General features: G+C 40.0%; 1 protein-coding gene across 1 annotated transcript in view; it reads left to right on the top strand.

Moving 5' to 3' along the window:
• The first annotated feature begins 2,469 nt into the window (after window positions 1-2,469).
• Window positions 2,470-12,025, top strand: part of col28a1a (collagen, type XXVIII, alpha 1a) — a 32,047-nt gene continuing 22,491 nt past the window's right edge. The window contains exons 1-7 of the mRNA XM_031871274.1: window positions 2,470-2,579; window positions 3,662-3,809; window positions 6,378-6,967; window positions 9,015-9,074; window positions 10,871-10,924; window positions 11,023-11,067; window positions 11,704-11,730. Of these exons, the coding sequence (XP_031727134.1) occupies window positions 3,683-3,809; window positions 6,378-6,967; window positions 9,015-9,074; window positions 10,871-10,924; window positions 11,023-11,067; window positions 11,704-11,730 (903 nt within the window). The 5' untranslated portion in view covers window positions 2,470-2,579; window positions 3,662-3,682. The remainder of the gene's footprint in view (window positions 2,580-3,661; window positions 3,810-6,377; window positions 6,968-9,014; window positions 9,075-10,870; window positions 10,925-11,022; window positions 11,068-11,703; window positions 11,731-12,025) is intronic.

Here is a 12,025-nt window from a genome sequence, read left to right as displayed (position 1 = left end):
ATATATATATATATATATATTCATATATATATATATATGAATATATGACTGTACATATAAGAGGTAGTTTGTTGTGGCGATCCCATATCACCAGACTCTGCACTCCCTCTCAGCTCTGCAGAACCTTTTTGCATCTTTAGCTCATTGTCTTGGTTTCACTACCAGGAATTTGTCATCAACCTTGTTTCCAACAACAGAAAGCAGCTGTGAATCTTGACGAAAACACAAAATATCATCTTAAATGTATTGCTTACTTCCAGTATCCAGTTCTTTGCCTTAATCAAAATATGTCAGGATTTTCTTGTGAAGGTTTTGCCTAGATATCCTGAATGTAACCTCACCTTAGCCTACCAACCTTTGATCACTTGTTATGCAAACAGGTGTGTATGAGTTCAGTTCAGAGCACAGTTTATTCTAAGCAGTAGCAAATCGATATGATATGAAAGAAGAGGATCTGTGGAGGAATGTTTTCGCCGAGGTTCCAGTTAACATTCATTGAATGATTGGTAACTTTGCAGCGAGAGCAGTGGCAGGTCACAGACATATCCATGATTTATGTCAAGAATTGGGCATGAGGCCTGTCTGTATGAATTATGGGAGCAGCTAATGGAGGTTTCTCATACCGACATCCTCCAGGTATAGTCTCTCACAGACGCTCAACCTTCTAAGGTTGCCACTCGGCATACGACTCCATAAAGATTAGGGTTAAACATCTCAAATATCCCTTTTTCTCTCCCCCATCATGAGAGAACCATATTCCAGTCCAACCCCAGACTCCATGTTCTGTCTTCCTCACCCTATAAATAATTTTTAGTATACACTTTTATTGTTTTTGACTGAGTCTCATGCTATGTCGATTTTCTTCGCATTGAAAGATGGTTGATAGATGCAATAACCTTTACATGGATCAACACCATGAACTCACAGTTTTACAGTGTGTAGCTGAGAGCATTTTGTGTTAGGTGACTTCTGACACTTTTTAAGTTGCAATTAAAGAAAAAAAAAAAAAAAAAAAAAAACATTTTAAAAGTGGTGGAAAGAAACTTAGCCAAGTATTTAAAGCTACCCTAGTCAATAATTCTATAACAACATAAGGATTAAATAGTTAAAAGATAAATCATCACTCATCAACGTGAGTGATGATTTATCTTTTAACCTTTCCAACAAGGCAGATGTTTTCACGAAAAGAAACAGCTCTGATAAACTTACAACTGCAACATAGTGGAGCATTTAGCAGCTAAAGAGCCAGATGTTTTTTTCCTCAGGAGTTGGGGGAGACCAAAGCAGAGCAAATATGAATATTAGAATATCATGTTGTCAGAAACCATGTTTCAATTCACAACGTTTATCACGTGTTTACAACTGCAACCATAGGCTGGGAGAAATTGTGTTTCCCCTCGACACGTAATCGATGATGCAGTTTTGTTGTATGGGTATGCGATTTTGTAAGAGACAGGGTGGCCTCGTCTACTGGATGTGTAATTAGACAACTGTTTGCTCACACGTTCGCCGTAATAACTTTTTTTAAATTTGATGTTGCTTTCTGGAAATATTGTATTTTTTACCCATCTAAATTAATTTGACAGCTAGTTGCTTTTCAGATAAAACATTTCATCTATCTCTACTGAACTTTGTCTCGACAGCACATTACACTCAACACAGTGGAGCCAAATTGCTTTACAGCACACAAAGAGGAAACAATAAAAAGAAAGGAGACAAAACACAATAGAAGAAAAAGAAAAGATACATTAAAAAAAAGAGAGGGAGATAATATAAAGGCACAGTGAAAGGGATGCATTTTAAATTGATTCTTGTCAATATAGAGGGAGGGAGCTGTGGGGCAGCTGTAGAGAAGGGCCTGACACTAGTCCTGGATCTCTGGATGCAGAACAATCTCCAGAGACATATCAGACTAAAACGCGGCCTTAACAAGCTACAACAATATGCTTCTTACACATTAATGATTCACAGATACTAATTGGAATAATATGCATTGTTCAACAATAGAATAATAGTACATCTTGTTTTCCTTTACAGTTAGCTGATCATTCTTCTGTGCACTGTGACTGCAGGGCTTTTACTTCTAAATGAGTAACATTTTAAAATGTATTTGCACTAGTGCTTTTCAATGTGTAAAAGTTCCCGCTGCTATTGTTGCATTGCCAGTCACTTCATCAGAATTTGTGATTAGTGAAAAGTGGCTGCAGCCGCGTCAGTTTGCCAGAATAATTAGCCTTCAAAATAAAAGCATGCAGAAAGTTACGAACAGCATTTCGAAATATACTCCTAATTGCATGTTGAAATCATGACATTAATATGATACGTACAACTCTAGGGGTAAACCACTTTAAAAAATGACAACAATTTGCTTCGTTTCTCAAGTATAGTTTTATTGTATAGGGGACTAACAGGAAGTCTTAGATGTTGTAATGTGGGTGACTTGTCACCGGTGTGCTGTGACCATCAGAAGGGCTGCAGGTTGGACTCCAGAGCTCAAACCCGCCTGGAAAGGCAGCACTGCAGCGCCTGTTGGTCTCACTGATGGATTAACCCGGAGCTCCTATTCTACTAACACACAGGTACGGCTCCCGTTGTGGTTTAGAAACTCTATTCAAACTGACGTCCACATGATAATATAGACACGTGCTTTTTCTTTATTATTATTATTATTATTATTATTATTATTATTATTATTATTATTATTATTATTATTAATAATAATAATTATTATTATTATCATAAACAGGTATGATTCAAAATACAAATACCACACTGGTACAATCATCAGAATAAGCAGTGATAGGTCATGGTAATTAGCTGTAGTGGAAGTATTTCAGTGGCAGCAGCAGAGCAGTAGTCATACTACAATAGTTATAAATATAAACAATAATAGCACTAGTAGGCTATTAGTAATTATAATAGTCATTTCTGGAAGTAGAAGACAATAGCATAATGATATCTGTAGTAATTGTAGTAGTGGTGTTAATAGTAAGGGTGGGTGATATGAATAAAATCCTGTATTGCATCATGTATGTTTTGCATGAAATTAATTGAGATATTTTAGATGTCTGGCTAACCACACAGGAATTTCTGACTACGCAAAAATCCTATAGAATAAAATAGTGACACAAATCTGTCCTTCCCTTTGCCTATTGACCTCACACAAGCAGAACTATTAAAGGAATAGTTACCAGAGTATAAAAAAGCTTTCCAAAATAAATGTATATTGTCTCACATTATGTACCGTCCTATTGTCCAACCCTACTAGATGCTACTATAGCAGCAGCGGTATTAGTATCATTACAAGCAGCACTGGGATGTAGTATGGGCAGTAGATGTGTGAGAAGCATTCATAATACCAACACTAGTATTAGCAGTAGTACATAGTGGTAAGTGCGGCAGTAGTAGTGGTTGGTAAAAGCAGATGTAGCCATAGAGGTAGAGGTAATAGTGATGATGTCAAACAGCAGCTGGGACTTCAGCTGTGACAGGCAGCAGATAGGATGAGGGAATTCACCTGAGGCCGGTCCTGTCTCCCTCTTGTGTCCATGTGAAATCACTGCCGACCAGTGATACTGCAAAAGACTGGTGCTGTCCATTAAGTCTCAGAGTAGCATCATATACCACTGATGCTGCTGTAATCGTCTCTACGTTTTTCCAGGCTGAGCAGCTGGACTGAACAATGACTCCGTGGTGGCTCCCAAAGGTTGTGATCCTTACTTTAGCCCTGTCAAGTCCAACCACATGTCAAAGCAGAAAGAGGAAAGGACAGAGAGATGATAACCAGGTCATCATCAATGAGGCCAAAAGTAAGTGTTTTGAATAGCAATAAAATGTTTCAATGCATCACCTTGTCCAAAGATACAGTACATAGGTTATCCTAGAGTCACTGATGACGTCTGGGAAAAAAGTTATTTTTGCAATATCTACATTATCTGAACACAAAGTGTTGTGACTGATTAAACATACGTGTGTTAAAGGACTCAAAGGGGACTTGGCATGATTGTTTTCAGGTGCATACTTGTATTTTGGGGTTTCTACTAGAACATGTTTACATACTTTAATGTTCAAAAACCATATTATTGTTTTCACACTGTCTATCTGAATATACCTGTATTTTACCAGTATTTTCTAATGAGCCTGCATGTGACATATGTAGGGCCACAGTTTGTTGGTTGGTAAGCATTGAAAAAGGGAGTTTTTCATTATGTCCCCTTTAAAAGCAATAAATAGACATAATTTCTTTCAGAATAAAATGTCAATCAAATAAAAATATTGATCTCTACGGTGGATTTAAATGCGTTAGAATATACCATAACGCTATGATTTAGAGCAGAGTCGACACTGATTAAATGTCACACCCCAGCCCTTATGGCAGTTTCCTGATTATCGTGCCTAATGTAAAGCACTGTTTCATTTGCAAGCTTCACAGTGAGATACAATTTAGAGCAATAACAACCCTGACACTACCAGCAGTCAGCTGTGGCTCTAATGCCTATCTATCCCGGCTGTTGTGCATTGAACTGTTGATTTGCATCCTCTGGGGACCATAATCATTGTTGAAAATTAGAGCCCTTCCAATGCTGGCTTTTTAAGGCCATACCCGTATCGATGTTTAAAGGTCCTACGTTGTAGAACCTGATATTTCCGTGTCTTTTATTATAAAGCAGGTCAACATGTCGACGGCCAACCGGCGGCTTATAGCTAACGGTACTAACTAACAAAGTGCAAACTTCAGCGGAAATGCTGACAGAGCTAACAGTGTTTACTTGAACCTTTGGAACCGGAGAGTGGGCGCCAAGCCTTTGGGAAGATGCTGTCAGAAGCCTAATAACGTGTGTAATAAGAATTCTAAAGTTATTAAATAATGGTCCGATAAAACAGGGTTCTGTGGAAAGACCATAGACTGTAGATAGCAAGTAGACGCAGTGATCGTGACTTCAGCCATTGGTTTGTGGACTGCCATTTTTAGGGTCATTTTCTTATAGACTTCCATGCAAGGAGTCGCCCCCCCTGCTGGTCAGTAGAGAGGATGCACGTCTTAAGACACTTCCTTATTGCTTCACTCGGCAGAACCGGAGGTTGCCGCCTGGGAAAGACTATTACTGTTGGGGATTCGACCTCTGAATTGCTGATTTAAAGATGATTATTGACCACTACAGGGTTCTGGTCAGAGAACACGCAGACATCTCTGGATCTAGATGTAGATATAGATCTTTGATCCATACGTTTCTGTATTCAGTCTTATAATTTGATGACAAATTTACAGATGAAGAATGAGTTTGGACAATAGATGACCGATTTTATCGTTAATGACTCGATCTGATTCGACCGTTGGTCCTACGTAGTATCTACCGTTAGCGCAACCGGAAGCGGAAACAGTCCGCAACGTCCAATACAATTTCAGAATAAAAGCTCCGTAACTTTATCGTCTCTGTCTGTGAAGAATTCACAACAATTACATTTTCTATTTCAATGCCGTATGCCAGAACAATGCAGAACAAATGCAGAAATTATTTCTGTACTCTCTGACAGAAGCCAATTAAATCTAGTAATGAGATAAATGCAGTACTAAGGCTATCATTTGTATGTCCACATGCATATTATAATCACAGACAATAATTACTTTAACTGTTTTAAGGACTGAACTTGATAATTCAGATATTATTGAGAATACAGACCTTGGTCGCGATACACAATAACAAATATAATTGGCTATATTGTTTTCCAGACAAAATAAATCAATATGATTATCTGATATTAAATCATTTATTAATACAGCTTTAGATGACAGAGATCTGACATTTAAGAGTCCAACTTTAGTATCCCATTTTGTTGTACTGTTGCATTAGTATTAACTTGGATTAGGTTATTTTGTTTAAGTCCTCAACTGTTTACTTTTAATTTAATTAATTGAAGTGGCCGTGGGGCAGACACAGTCTCTGTGGGGTTATGGGTGGGTAACTGCTCTAATGGAAGTGCAGAGAAGTGTGTAAGAACTGGTCTGAACTCTGGGTTCTCATGGATACAAGTATGAACCTGAAATTGAATATGTCCCTTTTGAGAGTAAAAACTAAATGTGATCAGATAATATTGGCCAATGTATTGGTGGAGAGGTTCTATTGAAAAAAATGCACTCATTAGTTTTAGAGATGTCTCATCATCGGTGGAAATGGTTTGTCCAGGAAAAAATTCTTCTGAAGTGTTGGATGGGTGAAGGTACCATTGCTGGTGGAACAATAGGGCCTACTGTTCTCTGAAACATGCAGGTAGAAGTTAATTGTAGAAGTTTTAATGTGTCACTGCACCGGCTGCTTGACCCTTCTCTAACTGGTTGAATTAGAATGTAATCCGGCTGTGTTTTGGCTCCTACCTAGCCATGATCTGCCCAGTGGAGATCATGTTCATCGTGGACAGTTCAGAGAGAGCCAAATCTCCGCTGTTTGAGCGACAGAAAGACTTCGTCCTGCGCTTCAGCACTAAGCTCCTGCAACTGCAGTCGGCCGGCTGGCGTCTGCGTCTGCGCTTGGCCGCCTTGCAGTACAGCAGCACTGTGTCAGTGGAGCACAACTTCAGGGACTGGCAGGACCTGGACGTCTTCCAGAGTCGTGTGGCCTCCATGACCTTCATCGGCCACGGCACCTACTCCGCCTACGCCATCACCAACTCCACCCAGTTGTTCGGCCGTGAGACGTCCTCCAGCAGCCTGAGGGTGGCGCTGTTGATGACGGACGGAGCAGACCACCCACGCAGCCCAAGCGCTGTGACAGCGGCCTCTGAGGCAAAACGGCACAACATCAGGGTGTTTGCCATCAGGCTGTCGGGCCCGCCGAGGGACGGCTCCATGGGTGCGAGACTAAGATCCATCGCCAGCGCCCCCCCGCAGCAGCACGTCCTCAGCCTCACTGAGAGCCAGCTGGATGACAGACTCTTCAATGAACTGGTCAGTCATGTCTGTGTCAGGGTTGCATCGGGGTTATTGGTCTTCAGTGTAGTCTGAAGTTTCACTGATGATGTCGTTGCACTCGCAAATCTACTACATATGGAGAAAACAGAGTGCAGACAGAAGGCCATGAAATAAGCAATTAGAACCGCTGACATATAGATAAACAATATATATAAATCAATTATGAAAGCAAAGATGCATAATGTAGGATTATACACTATTGCAGTGCTGTTTGAAAATATGCTTGTTCAGGACAGGCCGAATGCTTGGCTTCACACTCAACACTGCGCTTCCTTTTGTACCTCAGCAGAACACCAGCCATGACATAGTTGTATCACACACCCAAGTTGCAGCCACTCAGAAACTCCGGTGAAATACACTGGTCCACAGGATGAAAAAAACTGACTTTACCAATAGGCAAGGTAGACAACCTGGGCCTGGGTGCTTCCAAAGAAAAGTGCCCCTAACAGCTATTTTTATTATGCTGTTTGGTTATGAAAAATATTTAATCATACCACTATTCTAATTGATTGTACCCCAATATAACTGAGTTATGAGTGAATTGTACTTTTACTGAGCGGTACTAATAGTTTTACAATAATAGTTAATAGGTTTAAATGGTAAATGGACTGTACTTTTATAGCGCTTTTCTAGTCTTTCCGACCACTCAAAGCGCTAACAATACATGTCATCATTCACCCATTCACATCCATTCATACACTGATGAGGAGCTACCATGCAAGGTGCCACCTGCCTATCAAGACTATCTAACATTCATACTACATTCACACACCGTAGACACAGCTATGGGAGCAATTTTGGGGTTAAGTGTCTTGCCCAAGGACACATCGACATGCGACTAGCGAAGCCGGGGATCGAACCGCCGATCCTCTGATTGAAGAATGACCCTGCTCTCCACAGGGTCGCCTACACTTTAGTTTACTTTAGTAAAAAAAGTTTTGAGTAGGCTTACTTTTTCTACCACGGCCAATGCCAACATTCCCAGTTAGAGAAAGGGTTAAAAAGTAAAGTCCGAGGTTATTTGCGGTGAGAGACATCGGTGAAATTCCCTTAGTGGAGGTAATTTCCAAATAGGAATATTAGTGGTTTGCTTTGACATAACTACTGCAGTTATAAAGTAAAGCATGGTTTTAATTAGCGAAAGCATTTTGCTGGTGGTAACGCTATTAATGTTATAAGTTAGTATCAAGTCATACATTGGGGAATTACAGTCTTACTCAAAAACAAACCCAAGTTTCGGCTTACTCACAGTCATGCCAGTGAAATATACTCTGGTTCGATTCTCATGTTGACTCCAGGGAAGTGAAGAAGAGTTGTAAAGGTTGTAAAGTGAAGTGCAGTCAATGAGCCGGGGTATGTGAAAAGTATGGATTCAAGGTTAGGGCGCATTCAGGCCAATTCAATTGCACTAAAGCAAAAGAAAAGGCTCCCTCCTCATTCATTTAAAAGATGTGTGGCGCAGCAGGGCCCACTGAGGTAGACGGCTGGGGAAAAGCATGCTAGGTAGTTTCAAAACATTAAGTAGGACTGTTATATGACGTGGAAAAAAAACAAACATGTTTTGTTGACAGTCAAATCTCAGGCTACTTTTAAATATAATTAATGTGACACATACGTACCTCTAATGTGCGATGTTACCTTGGTCCAAGTTTATGATTTCTATAGGATTGGACTGTGAGTAACTGTTGTTGTTTTTTCTTTCAGAAAACAATTGTCAAAATTGGGGTAAGTACTGTGAGGTGTTTAACTAATATAACCCCAGTGATTATTCACTCACATAATCATTTTTGGTAGTATTGCAGTTTAAAACAGTGTTGTCTTGTGCATGAAACTAATTCAAGATGAGATGAACAGTAAAAAAAAAAAGACCAGAAAGCATTCTGCAAACTATCAACATTAGCCTTGACAAAAATGACAAAAACCTAGAAAACCTTCTAATTATTTCACCTTTTTTCTTGTTTTTCTTTGTGTCTAAAGCACATTGTTGATTTAGTTTATATTTTAAACTGTATAATTATATATTGTTCTCCCCATGTCATTATTTCAGTGCCCGCAGCCAAAGAGCTGTCCGTGTGAGCGGGGGGAGAGGGGTCACCCTGGAAGCACGGTGAGTGTATTACAGTATGCTCCTTTGCTGTAAATCATCGTCCTTATGTGCTTACACCAACATGTATAGCAATTCTTAATACATATTTATAGCTACAGCAACCAATGAGATATAACTGTAAGTTTGGCCAACCAATCTGTAACTGGTCGTAATGTAATTTAACAGGACAAACAACGAGATGTGAGCCACTATAAAAAAGGAAATGCACATAATTATAACAAGACAACATAAATCTGATCATTTGTCTGAGCTTAGAAATGTATTTGTGACCTTGGAAACAGCAATTTCACAAACAATCGCAACCAAAGTTCACCCACTAGCTTTTCCATGAGCCTTCAAAACATTTTTCACAAAACAAAAATAGGGCCAGGTAATGTAATGTATAATCTATATCATCACAGTTTTACAAACCAATCCCAACTCAAAGTCCACTAACTAGCCTTGTCTGGATCTCAACCACATATGGCATGGTCTTCATGACTGAATGGAGATGGGGCTGTTGATATGTGAGCGTAGTAGCTCTTATTACTGCATACTGTACTTGTTGAGTTGGGATTGTTTAGTCCAACTATGTCATATTGCCCAGCCCTAGTATCATCCTCAATGGATCCTGAATATCTGGACTGAATTTTATTGAAGGTCTTTTAAGTAGTTGTTTTGTATCAGAGTGTTCGACCGGATGGACAGACCAACTGTCCAGTCTCCCCATACCTGAGCCGTGCCACTAGCTGATATAGCCAATCCATTCACCCGGAAAAAATGTTGGCATCGTACATTTCTGCAAACCACAAATATGTTGAATGTTTACTTTTTGCATGCAGTCAGAGTAAGCGACCACTATTGAAAGTTACGTGGAATAATAATCAGTAGGCTACAACAAGTCAAGAAGTCCACTAAGGGCGTGTGGGAGGGTCAAACAAACCCAGGAGACCGCTCTACGTGTCCCGTGTGAAACCAAAAGTAAATGTTGAGTTTGCGCTTGTTACGTAAAGTTGGTAAGTAAAATTGTTACGTGACGATACGTAAGTCGCTAAGGCCGTTTATCTATTTATGCTAGTTACATTGTTAAGTTATTATTTAAACACAAACCATGATCTTTTTTCTAACCTTCACAGAGTCATTCACATCAGTAACCATGTGACATTGTGCATTTCTGGTGAAACCTGGCGATACAAGGTTGACATCGAAACATATTTCTGGTTCAGAAGTGCTAAGCTCCACATATCCCGTTTTTTTTTTAGAAAAGCACAATGCTAATGTGTAGCCTGGGTTGCTATTTCTCTACCAGTATACTGCCCAGCTGTGGTAGTGTCTGCTGGCTTCAGGTTGACAGTCACTTCCACACAGAGCCCAGTAAGCCTCACACAGTGGCTTGTTGACCCTGGATAGCGAAGGAGGGTATTCTCCCAGCCTCAGCACCCGGGGCTGGGGGGCCTCGAAACAGCAGGTGCGTCTGGCCGGCATTCAAAGCACTACAAGGAAAAGATGTGAAAGAGCAGGAAATGTTTCCCACAATGTAAGTGTAGCAGGTGGTGCAGGGGCTGTTTTCCCTGGTAGAGAGGCCCTTGGAAAGAAGCAAAGGTCAATGATGGAAGATTAAACGTGAGCAAACACACCAGGCTGAGAAGATCTGAGAACCTGCTGCACTGAGGTGGAGGTTTATGTTAGGCAGGGGTTACAGACAGGTCACACTGAGTATGCCCCGTCTCACCTTTGCCTATACATACACGAGTCCAAACTAAAAAGGGGCCCAAATATTCTCATTCGGCACAATCTCTCCCTTTTCTTTCATCTAGGGGAAACCAGGCGAGCCGGGGTTTGATGGAGCTTCGGGTCCAAAGGGATCTCGTGTAAGTCCCTATTGTCTCCCGTAATCCAGCGCTGGTAACAGAGAAAGTCCATGAAATGTTGTTTGATGTGCTGTTTTGTCTGGGCTCGGTCACTGCAGGGGGAACCTGGCATTAACGGACGTCCAGGAATGGAGGGCCTTGAGGTAATCATTAAATATCTTTCTCGACCTTCTCCGGCCTGGGTCAGCCTGTAGATCTGAGTATGGTATTTCGTTCTTTTGAGAGGCATGGAGGGAGCTCCCAATGGATTTTTATCGATCTTTTCTTCAGTGTTTTACCATAAGAAATAAGAAATAATGGACCAATTTACGAGGCAAAAATAATTCTGACTGATTTGACCTCCTCTTTGATTTTAGGATATTTCTGTTAGTGTAAGACTTTGGGAAAAACACCCCTTCATTCTACACAAATAGAAAATCTACTCAAATATTCATATTACAACATAATAAAATGTACTTCTGTGCAGTATCTCCGGCTACAGTCAGTCAGAACAGGTTAATGGTAACTCATAGCTCTCTGCTGTGACGACCTCATTGTGATGACAAGACTTTGAAAAGTTACTGGACCCAGCTGTTTTCACCCAAGAAATTCATTTTTGGACAGCTCACCCGTGTTTCCAGTCTGTATGCTAAGCTAGGCTAATCGCGGCCTGATCATTTCTATCTCACTCTCTATAAGAATAGGTGTATTTCCTGAAACTTTCTATAACAGAAGCATGATGGCTTATGTACAGATATTGGTGTCTGATATATAAGTGAAATTAAATCTTCCTTTTCTAGGGTCGACCTGGCAGCAAAGGGGAAAAGGTATATATTATTGTTATTTTTGATGTAATTTTTAAAATACAATTTTTATTCACAAGGATTCACCACTTATGAATCCGGGTTAAAAAAAGTATATCTTAACTATTTGACATCCATGTTTAAAGGGCTCTGTGATTTGGCCATCCCATACAGACAGACATTGACAGTTGTCATAGTTTGACACTACAAAGCCGGCAGACCTTATGAACAGTGTCAGACACTTTATATATGTATATGTGTATATTTATATATATATATATATATATATATATATATGCAATACTAGATCGAAGTGGAT

This window comes from Anarrhichthys ocellatus, unplaced genomic scaffold (assembly GCF_004355925.1).
Source record: "Anarrhichthys ocellatus isolate YVR2014 unplaced genomic scaffold, GSC_Weel_1.0 scaffold57, whole genome shotgun sequence".
In the NCBI taxonomy this organism is placed as follows: Eukaryota; Metazoa; Chordata; class Actinopteri; order Perciformes; family Anarhichadidae; genus Anarrhichthys; species Anarrhichthys ocellatus.
This window is presented reverse-complemented; position numbering and strand designations above follow the sequence as displayed.